The following is a 23,641-nucleotide window of genomic DNA, read 5'->3' as shown; positions in this document are numbered from 1 at the left end:
AATGCACGTCTACTTTACATTGTATGCGTTTAATATTCGTCATGTATCATTAACGCATGCCATGAATTGTTGCGTGATTATTTCAAACTATATGGCACACGGTTGAACAGCAGCGGGCATACACAAATGGGTCGATGGGTGCCATGGTGCCCGCGGGCATAGGGTTGGGAACCCGACTTAGCAAATTAATACTTTGGAAAATGTTTAATATATATGTGTATAATATATGAAAAATATGTTTAATTGTATACCAACCTACCATTGCTAACAAATTCCTCTACATCACACTGCTCTGGCAACAGTAATAGATTATGAATATAACTACTAAATTTCATCATTCTCTCAATCCAAAGTTGTGTACTGTTACTAAATGAATCTAAAATAAAATAATTTGACATGTTATATCAATCCCAAACATGGAAGTTGCATATCCTATAGCTGACCACAGGTTTTGTGCATGGGCAAAAGTAAGAACTGTTCAGAGCAGACAGAATGAAAGAAAGGAAGGGAAGTTAGTTCTAACAGATCTGAAGCTGTACAATAAATGGGTGTCGAACAGCAGCTACTGCCATTTCATGATTTTTGCAGCCTCTTTTGAAATGCATAAAGCATTTTTTGCTTTATGCATTTCTGGGAGCTGGTGCACCAAACCAGCTCCCAGATTTGGGAATACTAAGTTTAATATAATTAATATAACAAATATGAAAATTATCTGATTCATAAAAAGGATACATTTTGCACAACATAGAAACTGATCCAGAATTTTTATTCATTTTTAGCAATATCTCACACACAAGAGTGGTCAAATCTAACATAATGTAGATGGGCAAAACATTAAAGAAACTAACACTGGATTTGAACATACCCTGCAGTTTATACTTTATGAAACACAAATGGGATGTCATTCTGAAGGACATGAATGAAGAGGAAGAAAAATGCTTGAACTTGAATGACTGGTGGCTAGTTGCAGTATGCATCTTAACAGATTTAAAGAAGTTGGAAAATATAAATTCTGATGAAGCAAACTTAGAAATGTCTGTGAATGAACACAGTAAGAGCAGGCCATCTGTGTGAAGGTGTAAAATTAATTTGAAAGATGGGGCAATGGTCAACTTGACTGCTTTCCTCTGTATTTAGTGAAGAATTTTTAAAATGCTCTCAGGAGCAACATCTGAAATGCATGCATGCACAGTATTCAATGCCTGAATGAATGCGATTTATACCATTAACAGACATACAGAGCTAAAAACAATCTCAAGTTAGATGAGAAAACCTCAATCTGATGAAGCAAAATTTTTTATATGTTTACAAAGAAAGAATGACAGTAAGAATTATCCTAAGAAGATATCTCTTACCTATGAATGTCCTATGAAACACGACTCAAAAGGTCTTACTTTTGAGTCTTGTGTTTCACTGAAACACAAATGAAATATCTGCTGAAGCAGGTAGTCATACTATCTGCTTCAGCAACCAGGTCAGCTGAAAATCACAGACAATTTCAGCATAACTCAGTCTCAAAACTCTTTCCTTCATTTTTACATATGGCATTCAAGTGAACAATTCACTAAAATAATAATAATCAAATTCCTGATATATATGATAGTTAAGAAGAAAAGCCAAACGGCTATTTTTTTCTGGCGAAGTTGATAAATTAAGGGGATAAAAATCCCTTATTGTTTTTCAGCCAGTATGCGAAACTCTAAGATCGAAAACTACGATCTAAGCGTTTCATGCCGATGAACTATCAGCGAATCCAAGAGTAAGTGACTACTTGGTAGTACCACACCAAGGCAACTCGATGCAAAGGTGGAGCAAGCTCCCTCACTATTCTTGATATTTTCTCATAATGTAAAAACACACAGCTCCTAGGAGTGGCACACCTTTCTGGCATTCGTATAGCGAAGGTATGCAAGTTCTTTTCACTAAAATCTTTGATATCATCTAGGTCTAGCTACTCACTGATGAGACCTCAAAAAAGGTTGAAACTGGTCTGGGTAGTGGCCTCTCCTCATAATGTAAAGCAGTATTACATCTCCTAGGAGCTGTGTGTTTTTACATTATGAGAAAATATCAAAAATAGTGAGGGAGCTTGCTCCACCGTTGCATCGAGTTGCCTTGGTGTGGTACTACCAAGTAGTTACTTACACTTGGATTCGCCGATAGTTCGTCGGCATGAAACGCTTAGATCATAGTTTTCGATTTTAGAGTTTCGCATACTGGCTGAAAAACAATAAGGGATTTTTATCCCCTTAATTTATATATGATAGTACTACATGAAAAAGTTACACCATTACTAACTTCCAATCAATAATTTTCTTTCAAATTAATCTGTTATCTGTCAAGGCTCCAATTGTATGAGACCTTATATTTCTGTCTTCCTCTGAGTCTTTTTCCTGCCAACCTGGCAAAGAACACTTGTTTTGCTAATCTTTCCTCTCTCATTAGTTGAAGCATTTTATTTCTAACCCAGACCTCTGATCTGTAAGTTAAAATTGGTTTGAACACCATCTTGTATACAGCTAATTTAGTGTTTTGACTAATATCTTTCTTATTCCATATAAATTTATCCAGTTGACTTCCTAGCCTGAATTTGCCAAAAATAATACCAATAAAAATCATTCAGTGTAAATTGTAATAAAGAAGAAATTATATTCTAGTTTTAATCTTTACCCAAGTTAAGCAAACAAAGTTTCTACATAAACTTCACAACTAGGCTACTTATATATATATCTGGAGGCTGCTGATTTCACTAAGGCAAATGATCTGAAGTCAACAACCTCTGTATATAAGTAGCCTAGTTGTGAAGATACTTCAATCTTTGCTTACTTATGCTTGAGTAAGGATCAAATCAAATAACATAATTTGTTTATTATAATTTACTTTATAATCATGAGGAAAAACATTCTGCAAAAATTCTGATCCAGATTTTAATAATATGGTGATATGCCATTATACTTCTTGTCTGCATTGATTTAGGCTAGTATCTTCCTGGGTCCTCAAAACTGATGATATCCCAATAAAGATCGAAACCAGTCTTGGTATGACTGATTTTGATCTTTATCAAGGTTTCATTAATAAAGTCATTATGATCCTTCCTAATACATAACCATATACACATCTGAAATGAAGTATTCTGTGAATTATAGGATACTAAAGCAACTAATATGAACTTAAGTCCTTATACACAAGTAGCCTAGCTGTGAAAATATGTCACAAATAAACTGTTTGATTAGACTGTATTGCCATTCTCATTAATTAATGCTTAAATTAACAATGTAATGTATCCTCTGATTATCAATACATGAATATAAAAATATTCACCAAAATATAGCACTAATCTGATGCTTTATTAATTTTCAGTCAATAAAGCATCACTTTTCTCCCCTAATGAAAAACTAACTGCCAATTCTTCGGCTAAAATATTAAATAGTGATATAACATAGATACAAGGTTAGTTTAAGTTTCCAGCCTGACTAACTTTTAGAGTTAGAAAGTGATAGAAAGAAAATAACTGTCACTTTTCAACATAATCTCCCTTTACTTCAACACACTTTTCATATCTTTGAATTAACATTTCTATGCCGTTGAAAAAAATAGCGTTTACTTTTGTCTGCAAAATGGCCTGAAACTGCATCTTTCACCTCATTGCCATCTGCAAATTTTCTTCCTTGGAGGTCTTTCTCTTCAATTTCAAGAAGAGATAGTAGTCACTGGATGACAGTTCTGGTGGGTGATCAATATCAGTCTCCTGGAAGCCAGTCATTCACAACGATAGCTGTATGGACTAGAGGATTGTCGTGAAGCAGGCAAACACCATGACTGAGCATTCCTTGTCTTCTCCATTATAGCATTGCACAGGCATTGAAGCATAATATTCTGCATATCCTACATTCTGCCTTGAAATCAAGAGAATTCCCAGCAATCTCAGAAGATTGTTGCCATGATCTTCTTGGTAGAATGGGTGACCTTGGCTTTTCTTGGCAGTGCTTTGTGCCACTCCACGGATTCTCTTTTGGAAAGAAGATCATAAAGGATCATGGTTTCATCCCCCAGTGACTTCCAGCATTTCTCTGATTTCCCCTTTGGCAAAACTCTAAAATCTTGTGGGAACAGGTAACATGATGCTCCTTCTGAATTGAAGAGAGAAGTCAGGGCACCCACTTTCCACTGACCTTCATCATGTCAAGCTTTACATGAATGATGCAAAAGAACTGTTGTTATAGAAAGCTCTAACCTCACTTAGATTTCTTTGGACTTCAGATGTCTGTCACTGAGCAGTTACTCCTCGACAAGAGAGGCATTTTCCTTAGTCATCACTTCCACAGGCTGACCATCACGAGATTCATCTTCAATGCTGTCTCTTCCTGAGTGAAACTGTTCAGCCCAGTCCTTCACAGTGGAATATGAAGGAGAAGATTCCCCATAAACACCATCAAATCGCTGTTTGATGGCACTTGGAGAAAGCCCTTCTTTGGTGAAAAACTTTATATCACAGCACAGAACTCAATTTTTAAAACATTACAGCTACTTAGTGTGCCATATGTAGTTAAATAGATATCTCCAACTGAATGACTCAGGCAGAGTTGAAACTGGTACACTAACCTCCCCATAGATGGTTCTATCTGTCATGCAGTGTTTTAAAATTGGCACAAATTTTGTATGTCAGGCTGGAAACTTTTGGAACCTACCTTGTAGTCTCTACGTTATAGAAATAATGATATAACTATGTTATACATACATCTTTTTGTTAAATGTGAATTCTACCCATTAAAGCTAATACTGCAGGTGGAATAAGTTAGATAATCTAGTTCTGCTTCTCTTCGGTTCTCTAGTAACCTCTTTCAAGGCTCCCAAATAAACTCAGTGGTTATCCCACACTAGAAGACAAACACTGATTAGTATCTAAAGACACTTGGCCAAATTCATACAACAGTGGGATTCAGGGCTTGGTGGTTCTGAATAATAGCAATGTTATTACTTGGAGAAAACCTGGCAGAACAAATCCAAAATCAGCTAATCATCACTGGCATATTGTTTCACTGTGGGTACTGAAATCACTTGCCACTTATATTTATGTAACAATGATATTCAAACCCACTGGTGTGCTATGTGCTTAGACACTATTATCGATGTTAATACCTGCTTGAAAATGCAAATCAAGTCCAACACAATCCAATAATTGTGTAGAATTATGGAGACAAATTACCACGTCCATGTATAGAAGACTCACTTTAATTAAAATAAAGTAACACTCGGCATTAGCGCCTTTATAACAAGATCATTATCAGGACACAAGATACATCAGGATACGCTGCAGTGAGACACAGCATGACTGCTTTGGCTCAATCCTGACCTCTAGAAGACAAAAAAGCATTTATGCTATATCAAAACAGTTATGTGGTAACTCACTATAGTGTATCCTGATGTACCTTATGTCTGTCCTAGTGTGTGTACACATGCACACCAAATGATCACTTTGATATAAAAGTTGAATGTTATTAGGCTTACTAATGTTTCACTGTAATAATAAAATCACTAGATTTTGGCTATTTCCACAATTTCATAAATAAAAAGATGTAAACTATAGACACAACAGACAATCTACAGTAGTTGGCATGTAAAGCTACAATCATTTACAAAGTGTTCATTATCTAAATTCATAATAGTGGTGGCATAATATGGTTGTCTCAACAATACTCCAATTTAGTCGAACAGAAGAGAATTACATTGTCCCACTTGTTTTCTTTTTATTCAATAAAGTTACAGGTTTCTGGAATGATTTTTTTTTTTCAATGTATTATAACATAAACTGATGCTAAATTTGAATAGACAGTATTCCACAACAATTAAACCAAAGATCTTGTAAATTATTTTGAACATAAAAATTTAACTTTGTAATCTACAACAGGGTGGGTAGCATTGTTTGAAATATGGTAATTTTGTTTCTGTGGCAACAAAATTATTATATCTTCAACAGCCCCTCCAAGGACTGCAGTACTCCCCTGCCCCCAAAGAAAGATCTTAAATAAAAATAAAAAGTAAACAGGCATGAAATAACAAAAAAAGATGCAGAAATTGTAAATAAATAACTAATCACAACAATATAAACTACCGTCACTAAGGATTCTAAAAGGATACTAATAAAGACTGTATACATTAAAATATATCACAACTATACAGCAGAATATACAAAACTGATCTGAAACACAAGATATTTACTAAAAGATTTAAAATATAATATACAACAAAAGTACCATAATAAACATCAAATGAATATACTTCACTAAAAGCACGAAAAAGTATATATAAAGTTTCTCAATCTTCAACATAAATTTTCCTAACATCGTGATCAACTTCTCAATAGATGGCACTGTGGCACATCACAACTGGAAGTGTGTGACTTTTCCAACACTTTTCAGAACATGTACAAAGACAACTGGGACTTTCCATGACTGGTAATATTGATTCAAAGCATTTAATTCTGGAACTTTATAATCAAAATACTTTAGCAATCTGACTTCATTTCAATCTTTGCCAAATGAATAGTCTGCACACAGATTTCATACACAAAACACTACACATTTTTTTATCTTTACACTCTTTTGAAATAGAATAGGATTATTCCTTACAACAGTCTTACTTTGAAAAGATCTAGAAGTTGCTAGTATATACAATTCTCAATACACTAAGAAGTTATTATCTACTAGATGGTCCATTAGGTATTTTAGTAATGAATTCCAATCCATGATTATTAGTTAAGCACTTTTCAATTCCATCTGATGGTGATAAGTCTTCCCATTTAAATCCAGAATCGTTCCACAATTTATTTACTTCAGTAACTCCTCTTTTAGTAGCTGCTACGCTGAGGATACTCAACATCAGTTTACCAGCAGTACCACTGGCAATGCATGGTTCAATTGCAGGCCTTAAGAAAGTTATGGAATTGTCTATAGTTGGCTCAATCATCTCACCCATATAATCAAAGAATTTGGGAATATCAACAGCAAAGTCATCAGCAAGTTCTAACACAGACCTCAGACCAAGACCATACTGCTGTAAAGAGATGATTCCTCTCTGAATAAGAGCACAAAACAACTCTCCTACCAAACACTGAGCTTTGGCAGATCGCTCAAGCACAAGTGTTACAGCTTCAGAAATAAATAAATTAAGAGTAGAAACACAAACCCATTCTTTCACACTTTCAATAGCATCATCATAGTCTTCATTTATGAGGAACTCATCTATTATAACTTTTGTTTTTCGTTTTAATTCATCATCCACCATAGGCTTACCTTTAAGCATAGTGATTTCATCTTTAACTGGAGAATTCAAAATATCTTTTGAATTAAATCTTGTCAGTTTAGCAAGAACTTCTTGTGTACTATTTGAATTTGTAGCTCCATAAGGTCTTCTCAAAGAAGGACTATTTGGTACATATCCTTGATTTCCTCTGAACTGCCGATTAGGAATATTCCTTTGGTGATCCCTGGAATCTTTAGGATAATTCTGTGTTGGTGTAAATGAAAACCTGTTCATGTGATAAAACTGTCGATTTTCTTTCTCTTGTTTTCCAAGGAATCTATTATTTCTTCTATAACCAATATTTGAAAACTGATACTGGGGGATTTCTAAGCAAGTAGGTGGTTGTTTCAAGATTTGAAAATTGGTAGGTGAATTTCTTACAATATTCCACCCATTCACTGAATTATTTAATGGATAACTGTTATGATCTTTCCTGATATAAAGTTCTGGTGTTCTTGTTGGATAAGGAAGTTTGGCTTGAATTGGCTGATGAGGCATAAACTGATTTTCTATTTCTTGTTCTGCATCTTTGTGGATCTCTTCCAATGTTTTAGGTCCATCTTCTTCTCTTCTTGGAACCCAAAAATTTTTTTTGAGATCACTGACATTTTTTAGCATGAATTTAATTCTTGTGCTTATTTGGTTTCTTCTTAGTATCTGCTGAATTGTATCAAAGTACCTATTCATTGAAGATTTGTCATATGAATTTTTTGAAAAATCTAATATTTTCCCAGCTGTAGTGAGAAGAACACACAAGCATTCCAGTGATTCTTCATCTCCATGGCTTATCAAAGTTCGTATGCAATCGTGTACAATGCATATACCTAGCATGTTATGCTTTAATAACTGTCCAATAAAATTAACAGTACCTAAAGATTTCTTCCTTCTCTTTTCTGATACTTCTGACTGATCAATCTGCATCCCATTCTTTAATTCATTACTTTTCAGCTGCCTTTTAATTCTTTTCTCTTTGGGTCCTTCATGATCTTTTTCAAATTCAGCCTGACATTTCCTAAGCAATAATATCTTAAAGGTGATTTTCTTGCCTTCATTTCCATTTGGTGATATTGCAAGATCTTTAAGCCTGGTACAAAATTCTGTATAAATTGAAGCATATTTGGGCTCAGTAGTAACTTTCTCAAATATTAAATCAACAATTCCTTTCAGCTGCTCTTCTGTATTTATTTCAAGATCCCAAACATTTTTTACCAAATTTTCCAGTTTTTCAGGGGTAACTTTATTTAAAATGCTTCTGAATGCCTTAAGCAAACATTCAGTTGTCTCTCTTTCAGAAAAATCTGTATTTGTTGCTTTGTGTGATGGTTTCCAAGCATTTTCACATTTACGTAATTCAACATTTATACTCAATGTATTAGAAATTATCTTTGGCATTGTGTGATGCATATACTGATGCTGACTGTCCAATCCTAAAGACAAAGCACGAATTTGCCACAAAGCTGAATTATAATTTGGTATAAATATGTTTTCAATACGATTTGTTTCTATGGATTGTGGTGGAGAAATATTGTTTACATTACTACTCAGAGGTTTATTCTTGACAATTTCTACATCAGGCAAATTTGAAGGTTTTATATTACAAAGAGGACTTAGCCTTAATTTTAATAAAGCATCTCGATTATAGCGAATTATATTTTTTGGTTGTTCTTGTACATGTTCTGAATTCATTTCTCCCATTTTATAATCCTCTGTGGATAAGGGAATATCTTCAGATGTTCCTTTCTCATCTTCTACAGAAATATAATCCTCTGTGGATAAGGAAATATTTTCGGATGTTCCTTTCTTGTCTTCTAAAGAAATTTCATCCTCTGGAGTAACCACCTCTTGACTGGAGCAGATATCAATGTATTCTTGTTCATCAGAAAGCTGGACACTTTCTGGAATAGCTTCAACTATTTGCAGACTACTTAGGATTTGAGACTCATCTTCATGAGGACTATCATTCCTATCACAATCACCTTGCATGTATTTATTATCACTATTTTTTGATGCAATATTTAAATCAAAGCTGTCAATTAATGACTGTGATATAAAAATTTCACTAGTATTCAGATGTGAAACTAAACTATTTTTATCGCACTCCAGAGATCTCATCTCAGAATTCAATGTTGGATTTTTCATTTGTATCTCTTCAGGCAATCTCAAGTTAGAATCTGTAGCCATATCTTTTAATACAACTTCTGGAATCTGTGAATCTATATGCTTGGAATTATCACATTCAGCTGCTACAGACACATTTTCTTTGAATCCAGACTCATTTTTTATAGGTATCTCATAATTTTCAAGTTTTGAATTATGCTTTTCACCTTTTTCATTTTTAGTAACATCTATAACTAGTTGTGTTTCACTCAGAGATTTATCATTTGATGCACTTAACAGATGTATGTTTAGATGATCTGGACTAACTTCATTTGTTAGAGGGTCTTTAGTTTCAAAATTTTGCACCAAAATTGAATCATTTATAATTTCCTCTTTGGTGTTACATGAAAGAATGAGAGTTTGTGTCTCAGGTTGCTCTCTAGAGGTCTGGAATGCTACTGACTCCTTTTCTGACAAAGGACTGCATATGAAATTTTCAGAAGAATCATTGGCTTCTATATGACTATCACTAATTTTGCAATTTTCTTCTGGTGAATCATCAGGAACTGAAAATGCCTTAAGAGATGAATCATTAATCTGTGGAGAACCTTTCTGTCTGGAATCTCCATTTCCATTATTGTGGCATTTTCTGTTTTGTTTGCTTCTTCTTCTGTGTTTCATTTTAAGAAATTAATACTGTCAACTATTGAAGTGACATAATTTAAATACCTATTTTGCAGTATTCATAAAACTAGACAGGCTTCATGCAATATAGGCAATGAAGCAGACACTTCTATAATGAGACTACTTGCAAATTAAGATGTTAACAGTTGAAAGATGCATGATGAAGCTTCTCACAGGCCAGCAATCTTCAAAATCTATAGAATGAAAACACAAAACAATTTGTATGACTATGATAATTTTAACTTAGTAATAAAATTTGGTAAACAACATAAGAATAGAAACTTCAAACTGCATATAAATGAAATGTTTTCAAGCAATTTAGAAAGATTAGCTACTTGATAGTTATTTTGAATTATTCAGAATTAATAGTAAAGCTAAGAAGCTGTGAGGGCTTACCTAGTTTAGTTTATCTGCATTGGAGAAGGAAAAATTAGAGCTTCGGGGGGGGGGGGGGGGGGGATACAAGAACTTTTTAAAGGCACAGATAATGGTCATGTCTTTGTCAAGATTCAAGCCAAAAAGTTGTATCTGATAGACAGTGGCAAATTATATGTGGAAAACCAGTGGCAAATAAAGGTAACAAGTAGTCTGCAACAAGCACTAACCATAGGTCATGACTGTTTATGATGATGATGCTAAGGAAATTATTTCTTAGAAGTCAAGTTGTTTACTACTAACAACATGAGTCAGAATAATGTAATGATAGGTGAAACACAAGAAAAGATACTAATGTCATATCTTTTCAACCAGCTCAAAACAGGCTGATGTAAGACACAAACAAGAGTACAGGTTCAATACCATTATTTATTATTATTATTAAGAGAGACCTCCAAGAAGTCAGAGACTTATTAAGGGGTGGGGAGGAAATACTACATGCACCAGCTATCATTCACAACATGCAATGGCAACCCATTATTATTATTAAGAGAGATCCAGGGACTATGCATGATGTTTTACAATGAAATATGTAGATGTACTACTGTGAGCATGACATTTATCAAGCATAATAAACTACATTAATGATCCTAATCCCATTAGAAATTATTATGGGAATCCATGTAGTATTCTGCACAATGCATAAATATACGATTTGGGTAGAGAACGAAAGAAAAGACTTTCCTTATAATTGCATTTAGTCTCTCTACCAAACTGAAGTTATATTTCTATAACTAAATAACTTATAGTGACATGCAAGAACTTGCAAGCTGAATTCATATGAGAGGCAACTAAGCAAAAGTTTTATTCCGTCACCACAGTTGGAGAATCCTGCTGGATAAGAGGTGTGAGAGTGGGAATGGCTGAAAATGAAAGGAAAGAAGTTTTTCACCACAGAGAACCTTGTTGACTGAGAACAGCATAAGAATGGCTGAAATAAAGGGAAATGAGATATCAAATCAAAAATTTAGCACAGAGAATATGAGTTAGAAAGTTTCCAAAGGAGTGAACATGAATATAGCAAGATTAATTATGGCAGGTAAAAAATATATAAATAAATAAAATAAAAAATATATATACACACACACACACTAGGGGGTTCCGCTCCCTGATGCCCAATCCCCGTGTTCTGGACTGATAGGCCAGTTCTCCTTGAATTCCGATGACTCGACACTCAGGGTAGCCCCTGAGTTTCAAAACGTTTCAAATAACTTGACAAAAATGTTACAGCCTACATCCGTTTCCAATTTCAGCTTATCATTTTATAATATAGAGTAGATATATATATATATATATAAATAAAGGAGCCAGCAACTGCTGCAATAGGTTGTTGTAATATTCATGTGAGGGCAACAGCATACGTGTGCTTAAAAATGCCAATAGCATCAGACTTAAAACTTAGCTGTTTTTGGACTGTGAAACACATTTGACTACAGAACAATGCATTCACAGTCCAACCATTCTCTATGGGGTGTGCGTGTGTGGGGGGGGGGGGGGGAGAAGAATCCACTTGGTGTTCCTTTAGTACTATATTTTCAGGAATAGCCACTTGTTCTACTACACAAAAGATCTTTCCGGGGTCAATCCTGCAACTACCTCTCAACAGCTCAAATGTCTAAATTGTGTCATCACCTCTTTGCATTTTCCATTAAACTCTGGAGTCCACATGCCTCCAGTCTATTCTCATAACTAACCCTCTACAGTCTTCATATTATTTATCTCCTCTGCACCCTCTCAAAGGTTAATTTATCTTCTTCAAATCCCAAATATGGTCTGATCAGAGCTTTATACAGCAGAATCACCACTCTTCTATCTCTTTAGGTCACCTTCCTTCTCATTATTGCAGCAATCCTTTTGGTTACCTTCAAGGTCGTATACTGCATTGGGGAGACAAGAGTAATGTTATCTGTGACAGTCACAGCATGGGTTTGTTAAGGGGTGTTCTTGTTTTAATAATCTCATTGCCTTTTATAAAATAAAAAAAATCACAGTCGATGAAAAAAAAGGCATATATTGCTGTTTTTTTTTTTTTTTTTTTTTTTTTTTTTTTTTTTTTTTTTTACAAAAGGCATTTGTGACAGGATGCCACATGATAAGCTGATAAAAATTTCAGCTTATCATGTGGCAAGTGTTTAGATGTGTCCATTTAGAAGGATCTGAATGAACTAGAAAGATGAAATTTATTTTAATGGTCTACAGTTTGACATGGAGGTGTCAAACTATAGACCACCCTCCATTCTACCACCACCATCACTATTCTTATGCAATTACAGCAGCTTACGCATCCAATCCCTGGGCACTTTCCCCATAGCTAGACTCAATAAAAACTCAAGCTAATGGACCTGTCGGTTGCTTGGCACATTCCCTTAAAACACTGCTGTGTTGACATCAAGAGTACTTAGTATTTGAAACACATTCTCCTCGTGCTCTTCTAAACCATGAACACTCCCCATCCCTCTAGTAATAACATCTACATTTCCAGGATGAAATACCCCGTAAGGCAATCATTAAACAACTTCACTATGTGACCTGCACTAGTGACCCAACCACCATTCCTCTCCTACTGACAATGAAATAAGTGCTTTGGATTTTCCTTGGATCAGGGATAATCTCTTCTCATATTCCAGTTGTCTTCCTTACTATGCTAGTCACTTTCCTGGCCTGAGTCTTATATTTCTCATGCAACTGTCTTCAACTATCTCTATACATTTTCCATAGCCTCTTTTTTTGTCTGCTGTTCCTGTTTAAGTTCATTAGTCATCCACTTCATACTAAAAAGTGTTATTTTTTTTAATTTGAGGTATATATATATATATATATATATTAGCAACAACTTGCCATTTCTGCTAGTAAATAATTTTTCACTTGTTTCCATGCACTGGTGATAGCCTTTCTCTTCCACCACAATTTGATTTTTCAAATTATTAAATCTCCTGCCAAAGAATTCCAGAAATCCTGTTCCCTTACTACTATATGCTGTTTCCTCTTCTCAATTTATACTGCTGTGTTTAGTTTCTCATGATGCCACTCATTTTGCAGTCGTGAAACTTACTGCCTAAACATCTCCTACTCTTCACCTGTTTCCTGGACTATAACATCTCACCAAATATCCTGTCCTACCCACTTCATGCCATATACTCAAAAACCACTGTTCTCTCATCTCCCCATCCATTGTTCCTGCACTACCTTGACTTCCTCTCCTTTGTTTTTCTCCCCTCTCCCTCCTATAACTCTCTCTCACACACATTTGTTCACCTCACATTATTAGACTTTCAAGTCTAATCTCTCCATTCATGCTTTTCAACTCATTTTCATACCTTCCACTTCATCAACTTGACTTTCACATATCCAATCAACACCACCCTCCAAATCTACACTTTCTAATGTTATATCCATCTCCATACATGCCACTTGTATCAACAGGTGAGTGCTGACAGATCAGCCTCATCTGTTTCTATGCACCACTGCCACTGGGGAATGCATGTCTGCATTTCATGCACTTCCCAATCTCTTACTGCCACTATGCAAACATACTGCAAGCGCAGCATGTTTGCATAGTGGGTGATAACATACATTATATTATGTATGTTGTTATTATTATTATTAATAATAAACAAGACCTCATGGAGTCAAAGACTCATCTGGGAGGTAAATTATCACCCATTATGTGTTATAGTTAGTTATATACATAACTAACTGATGCATGGTAGCTACCATTATTGAAAGACCAGTACAATGTACACAGACAAGATATATTTTAAAAGTTACATAAACTCTCCATACTCGATACCAGCTCCGACCTAGGCAAGATCCACTTTAAATTTAAAATAAATACCCTAATAATTTATATCAAAACATAAAAAAACTCCATTCTGTCTGATCTGATCTCTCACAAGAAAGAGCTCACCCCCCCCTTTACCTTCAAGTAATACTGAAATATCCAAACATGATCAGATTTCTCTTCTTGAACTGACCTGCACAACCAAATTTCACTATAGTTTCTGCAGTACACCAAAAAACTTGGTGTACTTTTTCGCATAAGACAATACTTCACACCTTTACAGATGCTAACTCTATACAAAGCCGAAATCTGCCCAGCCATGGAATATTGCACCAAAATCCTCTCAAGATTGCTCAATTCTATCCAGAAGAGGGCAATCCAGCTAATTAATGATCCCTCTCTCTCTCTCACACAGATCCACTTCAATCTCTCTCACAGGCACTCAATTTTTGCCTTGTGCCTCTTCTACAGATACTTTCATGAAAATTGCTCTGCTGAACTGGCCACTCTTATTCCTTCACTCACCTTCAAAATCATGAAAACAAGAGCCACATCATTTTACAATCCATCTTAAAACTCACCAAACCAACTTCACTGCCTCTTTTATTCCTTCTGTCCTTTAGAACAGTCTCCTCCACTCTTTCTTTCCCCATAGATTACAACTCTCAGCTATTCAAGCAAAATGTGAACAGATTCTTCCTTTCTTATATTCCTCTTGCCTACACACAGCATCAGTGTGCTATAGGTCTTTGGCCTTCCATGCGTGAACCATACATATATATATATATATATATATATATATATATATACATATATATATATATATATATATATATATATATATATATACATATATATATACAGTAATACCTCGATTAATGTGCTATTTTTTTTTTTTGATACCTAAATTCGATTAGTGCGCCTACATACATCTTAAAAATAAATGTCACAGATTTAAAAAAATTTCTATCTATACATTTTTATGGCTAACTATTTTAAAAAATCACTCACCAGAATGAAATAATTTAGTTACCAATTTAAAACATTTTACAAAGTTATTTTTTAATGGCATTAATTCTTCCATGCACAGTATGTATACTATGTTCCAAATTTTTACAGCCAGAATTTATGTAGTCTGCTATAGTACACCCACAGATTCGAGACCCTTCGATACTTCTGCGCATGTCACAAAAAGGAGAACCCATTCCAATAATAGGGTAATCAATCCATCTTCTAGGATGAGTTGTTTATTATTACACGTCAGAAAATAAACTTCTCTTTTATGATCATTGTAGTTTTTAAAGTAGTAACTATTTTGCTTGTATAACAGTTGGGAAATTTTATCTATAAAGCACGTGATTTCGTGTGTTGGCAACCAATTCGTGCATCCTTCATTTCTTTCTCCCCTTGAATGATAATGTCCAAGAGTTAATTAAATCTCATTCTGAAGAATTGAGTGATTCCAACCTGCTAAATTTAGATGCACAGCGGGAAGATTCCAAAGAATACGAAGAAAATTTAACCACTGATAAAGAGATTTCACAGAAACAATCTGAAAATATTTTTTTATACAATCGAAGTTTTTAAGAAGCAATGCTTAGAGGCTGACCCTGTTGAAGAGAGAAGCAGTAAAATTTGCTGAAGAGTAGAAGAGGCAACAGGGCCATACCGTCGGTTGTATGAAAAAAAGGAACAGAATGTTCGCCAAATTATGTTAGCTCAATTCTCTGTTAAGAAGTAGAATAATAAAATTTATATTCTGAATATGTTTTATTGTCTTTCAGCTTCATTGTTTTTCTTTAACTAGGCCCTGAGACATACCTAATTCTTTTATAAAAAAAATTAAGGTTCAAAAAAGAAATTTCAGGAACAAATTATACTTTTTCCCATAGGTTATTATATTCCATTAGTGGTTTTCGATTAATACGCCTGTTTTAAAGAACGAATTAGGTGCACTAATCGAGAGATTGCTGTATAAAATAACATTTTCTTCCACCTTGCTGTTGATGCTATTGCAAACTTACTTCCCTCCTCCCCAGCAAAAGAAAACCAGGGTGTTATCTTGTTTACTAGCGTGTACATACATCTAAAAATCAAATTTTTTATAACCCTAGAGATATGTTTTGAGAAGCCTTGGATGGAAGGGCAGATATTCTTTTCATGTCTAAAGCATTCTCAAATTCTATATGGTACAAATTAAATTGGATTAAAGATAAAATTGAGTGATTAAGAATATTACCTTTAATGAAAGGAAGGATAAAGAGATCTTGCTTGTAGGTAATCTAGAAATTAAATTTTTTTTTTAGAACCCTTTAGAGATACTAAGATGCTTTTTGATGTAAGAAATGGATATTCTCTTGATCGCTGTTAGTAGCAAAGTGATTGTCCAAGATATGCATTTCAGTTTCTTAATGATAATTTTTCTTTCAAAATATTTTGGACAGCTGCTCTCCTACTAACAGCACTTCGGCGATCAAGAGAATATCCATTCCTTAGGTCAAAGGCATCTCAATATATCTAGGTTATACAAAATTTAATTTAAGATGATCTACAAAGCCAGTAAACAAGATATCCTGAAGTTGATTATATTCCTTGTTTCTGCAATCTTTAATATTTTGGGCCAGACTTATCATATAGCAGACTTCCAACAATCTAAAAATAGGTATTAACATATGTACATATGTTCGCAGTATTCTGAAAGTATAGTCTCAGCTGTTATAAATCTGAGTAACTTTTCAAGGAATGTTATGATCAACTTCATTTGCACTGCAAGGACAGTTTAAATATCTCAAAATTCTGGGAACTGGTGACTTTGAGCAGCTACTAATAATGTACAATTTTTTCATATATATTTTCTACGTGCTGAACCTTGAACCTCATTACTTATTATATTGGAATTTGTTATTTTTAAATTGTTCTCAAGTTTCCCAACAGTATTACATTGCTGGCCAGAGCAGTAAAAAGAATAGATTTTTGCTTTCATGTCTATTCTTCATCCGTGTAATGGTCCATTTGTTATATGCTCACTCTGAAGATGGAATGAGATACTCATCTTGAAATAAGTGTTTTATATTTAATACTTTATTTTTTCATATGTAATTTTATGTATTAGCCTGTTTAATATTTGTTAATTGTGTCAGTGTTAATAAAAAGAGGTAATATGTTAAGCTGATGAGGGAAGATTTACCACATAATATGGATAGAATTATCCAGTGCGTGCGTGTGTATGTGGGGGGGAGAATGAAAGGCAGTATTTTTTGTTATTTAAATAAAGATTCCCGATTTTTTTCTTATTCTTCTGATTCGAGGAGATGATCTCTATATAATTTTGCTTCCCCATCTCCATATCTGCTGATAATTATCTCATAATCAGAACCATCAAATAAATATAATGGAACAACATTTACATTTCAGTGCTGGAGCTGTGTGAGGGGTGCTTAAGGGTCAAAGCTGTATAACTGAGAGGAGATCTCCACATAGCCTTTAAAGGAATGTGGAGAACTGACCAGGGCTTCTGACGTAATGTCCAATCCTCACCTTCTCGTGGTGCACCCTGTTAGGTATCTACCTGGATACTGAATGAACGAGGATGGGCTGGCAATTTGGGATTTAGCTGACCAAATTGTATTCTTATTGGTTAAACCAAAATACAAAATGATGGTACAACATGCCAAAATTTCATGCCAGCTGGGGCGTCGCCCGGTTAAATAAGGCCCCCGTTGTTTTCGCCAGGGAACCAGGGCAAACAGCGAAAAGTCAGCTACTGGAAGAAATTTGAAAGCACACCCCAATTCAACATCACCAGAGTTCAAGATCAGTACTATCAACATAAGAAGCCTGAATGGCAAAGAAATGGAGCTAGTTGAGGAATTAGATAAGTACCAGCGACATAATAGGGATGACTGAAACAAAAAAGACAAAAACTGGCGAGATCTTTCTGAGCAATAAATACAAAATGTTATATTCAGGCAAAGACAATCAAGGAAAAGAAGGAGTAGCCATAGTATTCAACACAAAATACGAGGCTAATCTTCTTGAATGGCAGTCAGTCTCAAGTAGAGTAATGTGGGAAAATATGAGAATAGGGAGCTGGACAATGAGACTTATTTGTGCCTATGGTCGCACAGAAGGTCCTACTAAGGTAGAAGTGGAGGAATTTTTTGAGGCTTTAGAAAAAGCAACTGACACAATGAAAAAGGAAAAGTTGGTCCTTGTTGGGGATCTAAATAGCAGAGTAGGAAATGATTGTCAGACATACAAAAATATTTTGGGAAAATTTGGAGAAAAGAGCAAAGCTAATAATAATGGCAAATACCTGTTAGATTTCTGCTCAGGACATGGACTGGTTATTACTAACACCAAGTTCCAACATAAAAATGTGCACAAATTCACATGGAGAGAAGAGGCAATGAATAAGAAAAGTCTCATTGACTATGTTACTGTTGATAGTGATGTTTTCTCCCTGGTGCAGGACACCAGAGTGTACAGAGGATTTGAAATTGGAAGTGATCACTATTTTAGTGTTGAGCAGGATAAAATTGAATTTCATATTGAAAAGAATAACGTAAGAAAGTTTTAAAGGGAATAAAAGTTGAGCAGCTCTCAGATGTGAACTGTAGACTAAAATACACAAAGATTATTGAAGAAAACCCAGATTGATTCAGCTAGAGAGGCTTGTGGTGAAGTTGTCTGCAAGGATAGAAAAATTAGAACTCCATGGTGGACACAGGAAGTTAAAGAGGCAGTGAAGGAAAAGAAGAAAGCATATCAAAAGTTCCTGGCAAATAAGTCTGATTGTGCTCTTGGAGATTATAGAGACAAATGTAAGAAAGCTAAAAACTAGCAGTGTGTAAAACTAGCTAAACAAAAGTCATGGGAGGACTTTGGCAAGAACATACAAAATAAATATCAAGAAGGTGGCAAAATATTCAAGGTTGTTGAAGAAGCTTAGAATGCAGGAAAGAGTGCTGTAAAAGGAGTTAGAGATGATAAAGGTGACATGAAAACGGGAGAAAAAGATATCTTTGAAGTATGGAGTAATTACTTTGAACACTGCTAAATGAAACAAGCAGTGATGACAGCACACAGCAGTAAAAAAAACGCTGACCAGGCATGCAGTCAGGAATATATATCCATACTTGAAGTAGAAAAAGCCATCAAAGGCTCGAAATGTGGAAAGGCAGCAGGAGTAGAGATGATATTCGACCAGAAATGCTGAAGTATGGTGGTATAAAAGTCTTACAGTGACTGCACTGCATAGCTCAAAATGCCAGGACAGAGGGACGAATTTCCGATGATTGGAGTAGAGGTCTCATAGTACCCATATATAAAAAGGGAAATAAAACAGAATATGAGAATTACAGAGGTGTGTCCTACTGAGTGTTCCTGGTAAGATGTACGCAAGTATACTTGAGAAACGGTTGAGAAGAATTGTGGAAGAAAAGCTCGGTGAATAACAAGCTGGATTGAGGCCAAATAGAGGATGTGGATCAGATCTTCACTTTACGACAAATTGTGGAGAAATCATGGGAATTTAACAAAGATCTGTATTAAAGTTTTGTCGATCTGGAAAAGGCATATGACTGTCGAGAGAGAGAGAGAAGCTATTCAATACGCTGCAGTTATATGGTGTCAATGGAGCATTATATCAAGCAATACTTAGTCTTTATTTGAGTTGTAAGTCAGCAGTTAGAATTGAAGTACAGGAAGATGGTTTAATGTTAAATCTGGTGTGAGACAAGGATGTACATTATCCCCTCTGTTATTCATTATCTATATGGATCACATTATGAAGGAAAGTGGTATTAAACATGATATCAAAATTGGAGATGTTAATGTCAGCTCTTTGCTTTATGCGGACGATGTTATTCTTCTAAATAAATCCGCTACAAGTCTGCAAGAATCTCTGACTAAATTGAATAACTGTTGCAATAGATATGGTATGAAGGTCAGCAATAAAAAGACAAAGACAATGAAAACAGGCAGAATCATTGAAAATGTTAACTGTGTTGTGAATGGAGAACCTGTGGAACAAGTAAAACATTTCAGCTACTTAGGCACGATTTTTAGTGAAGATGGTAAATTAAATATAGAAATAGACAACAGAATCAATAAAGCTGGTATGGTAGGAAGTCAGTTGAATAAATTCATATGGAATAAGAGAAATTAGTCAGAATACTAAATTAGCTGTATACACAAGACAGTGTTCAAACCAGTTTTAACTTATGGATCTGAGAGCTGGGTCAGAAGTAAAACACTTGACCAAAGACTAGAGACCGCAGATATGAGTCCCGAGAAAGATTATAGGCGTGAACAGATGGCATCAATGGTAATATATTAAAAACGAGGATATTATGAAAGAACTTGACATTGTCAGCATCCAGGAATGCGTTAGCAGAGCTAATCTCAGGTGGTATGGTCATTTAAACAGAATGGGTGAGGTAAGATTAGCAAAACAAGTGTTCTCTGCCAGGTTGGCAGGAAAACGACCCAGAGGAAGACCAAGATATAGGTAGATTGATACGATACAAAGTGCCTTAGACGATAGAAATATAAGATCTGATAATGTTGGAGTCTTGACAAGTAACAGACTGATTTGGAGGAAAATTGTAGATAGGAAGTTATTAATGATGTAAATTTTTCATGTAGTACTATCATATCCTGTACACCCCTTGAGGGTACATGGCAGGAATTTGATGATGATGCTGCAGCTGTAAGGAAATTCAGTCCACCCTCACCCAAATCTGTTATGTTATTTCACTGATTACAACTTGGTCTTGTAATTATTTATATATGTATGAATCCTTGGCTGGTTTAAAGAATAAGTTTATAATTTTTTTTTTAATTAAAAAAGGCAGTGTATTATGTATGCAAATTGCATTTGTTTTTCTGGCTGGTTTGGGTTCTGTGAGAAAAAAGATTAAGAGAGGAAAAAAAATCTTACCAGTACTGTATGAAAGTAGTTACTAACCTTCAATTGAAAAGCACTTGCATTCTAGAAAGAAATTGCATTCTAGATGGGATTTGAACCTAGGTTTTTCCAACCAAACTCAGCTTCTTTAATGACAACTGCACAGAAGTTATCAAAGCTTAAAGATATCTCCTATTAAAGCTTTAAATGTTCTGTGCTAAAGGTGGACATAAACAGTGATAATCAAAACAATAGAATAAATTTTATCAGTTACTCAGTGTACTATTTTCTAAGAACATAATTATTACATTATAAGATGAAACAAGATTTTTACAGAAGCATATATTACATTGATGTTTCAAAATACCTATCCTGGCAAGCATTCCCAGTAATTTGCTCAGCTCAGGAGATGAACATATCAACACAAATTGTTAAGCAAGTCAGCTTGCCTACCTGAATGACTAATTTTTATAAAACAATAAACTGAATTGTTGCACAATAGACAAATGCTTCAATCAGGCAATGAGTCATCTTACTTCATATATAATTCCATATCTCATCTCATCTTCCCTTTCCCTCTTTTTTTTTACCTTGCACTGTCGAGGGCCTAAACATAAATGCCTTTTCACAATAAAATCTGCTATCTTATTTTTCTGATGAACTTTGATTTTGCAGTCTAAGTAACAATGTCCAAGTAGAACACATTCTTGCTAGTGTTGTTTTAGAATATAGTCATAATTAATTAGGCAAAAATTTTGCTGAACAAAAGAGACATACTGATATAACCAGATTTCATTAACTCATTTCAATTGAGAACAGAAAGAAGGGTCAGTAACTTGAGGAAAATACACAGGAAGTAGCTAGGTATAGAGGAACAATATTCAGAAGAGATGTGGATAATTGGAGTGCCATATTCTTCTATTATTGCAAAAATATTTTTTTGACATATATTTATCATCAACATAGATCTTCCATATATAGAGAGAATACCAGGAGAGTACTAGATGATTAAGTTCAAATCATAATTGTCAACAATTTTCTTCCAAATTAACCTCATTTGTCAGCACTCTAATATCATCATATTGAATATTTCTGATTGCAGCAATACACCTAGATCTTCTCTTGGTATGTTTTCTTTCCTGCCATCAAACTCCTGTTTTGCTAACTTTTCCTCGCCTATTCTTTTTAAGTAACATATCACCTTAGATCAGTTCTGTTTGCACATTTTTCAATGCCAACAATATTAAGTTATTATTATTATTATTATTATTGTTCCGGGAAACTCCAAGGAGTCGACAGACTCATCAAGGGAGACCCTAACATCATGTCAAGAACAACTATTCAACATTCACACAGTATCTATCATACCTTGCCTTGAACTCATTCACGGTCGTAGCACCCACAACAGACTCTGGAAGCTTATTCCACTCATTTACCACTCTCCAAGTAAAGAACCTAGCTCTAACACCCTTGTCAACCATGCTCTTGCCCAGCTTCCATGCATGGCCCCTAGTCCTCCCACCACCAGTCATATTTTCAAAAATATTTTCTGGATCAATCTTATAAAAACCCTTCAGTAATTTGAATGTCTCAATCATATCACCCCTCCTTCGTCTATCGTCCGATCTCTGCAACCCACAAATCTTCAACCTATTCTCATAAGGTTCATTCCACAGACCTGCTATCATCTTGGTCACTCGTCTCTGGACCCTCTCCACTTCCTCCCCATCACGAAGAAACCCTGGTGCCCATAGCTGGGCACAGAAGTCCAGATGGGGTCTTATCAAGGCTCGATACAGAGGAACAACAACTTGTTCGTCTCTGCATGTTAAAGTATTTTTCAGAAGCCAAGTGATTTGGTGAGCTGTTTTAGTTACTTTTGCAATGTGCCCCCTAAACTTCAATTCCCTATCCACCAACACTCCCAAATCCCTGGCCTCATCAATCTCCTGGAGTATGGTTCCACCAATGCGATATACTGCTGCTATTCTTTTCACCCCAAAGTGCATAACCTTACACTTTGCCACATTAAATTGACATCCATTTTTCCTAGCCCAGTCCTCCAAACTATCCAAATCATCCTGTAAAATTTTGACATCCTGTGCACTCACAATTGCTCTACCCAACTTTGCATCATCAGCAAACAAGTGAACACTTCCTCTCAGATACTTTCCAATATCATTGATGAACAAATTGAAAAGCAGTGGTCCAAGAACAGAGCCCTGTGGCACTCCACTAGTCACAAGACGTCTTTTAGACTCTACTCCTGAATAAACCACTCTTTGATATCTCTCCTTCAACCACCCTCTTATCCATCTCACCAACCCTATATCTATACCCATCTGCTCCAGTTTACTGATTAGGGTTCCATGTGGTATCCTATCAAAGGCCTTGGCAAGGTCCAGTAGTATCACTGTAAACCCATTACCCCT

General features: G+C 35.1%; 1 protein-coding gene across 4 annotated transcripts in view; it reads right to left on the bottom strand.

Moving 5' to 3' along the window:
- Positions 1–5,722: 5,722 nt before the first annotated feature.
- LOC150100415 (eukaryotic translation initiation factor 4 gamma 3-like) overlaps positions 5,723–23,641 on the bottom strand; it is a 35,524-nt gene continuing 17,605 nt past the window's right edge. For all 4 annotated transcript variants that reach the window (XM_090402984.1, XM_090402981.1, XM_090402982.1 and 1 more), the window contains one exon: positions 5,723–10,277. In XM_090402984.1, the coding sequence (XP_090259110.1) occupies positions 6,697–10,080 (3,384 nt within the window). In that variant the 5' untranslated portion in view covers positions 10,081–10,277 and the 3' untranslated portion in view covers positions 5,723–6,696. The remainder of the gene's footprint in view (positions 10,278–23,641) is intronic.

Source organism: Typopeltis vanoorti, chromosome 13, assembly GCF_054136105.1.
Source record: "Typopeltis vanoorti isolate ZY-2024b chromosome 13, IOZ_Tvanoo_1.0, whole genome shotgun sequence".
Lineage (NCBI taxonomy): Eukaryota > Metazoa > Arthropoda > Arachnida > Uropygi > Thelyphonidae > Typopeltis > Typopeltis vanoorti.
The sequence above is the reverse complement of the archived record's forward strand: the minus strand, read 5'-3'. Positions and strand labels throughout refer to the sequence as shown.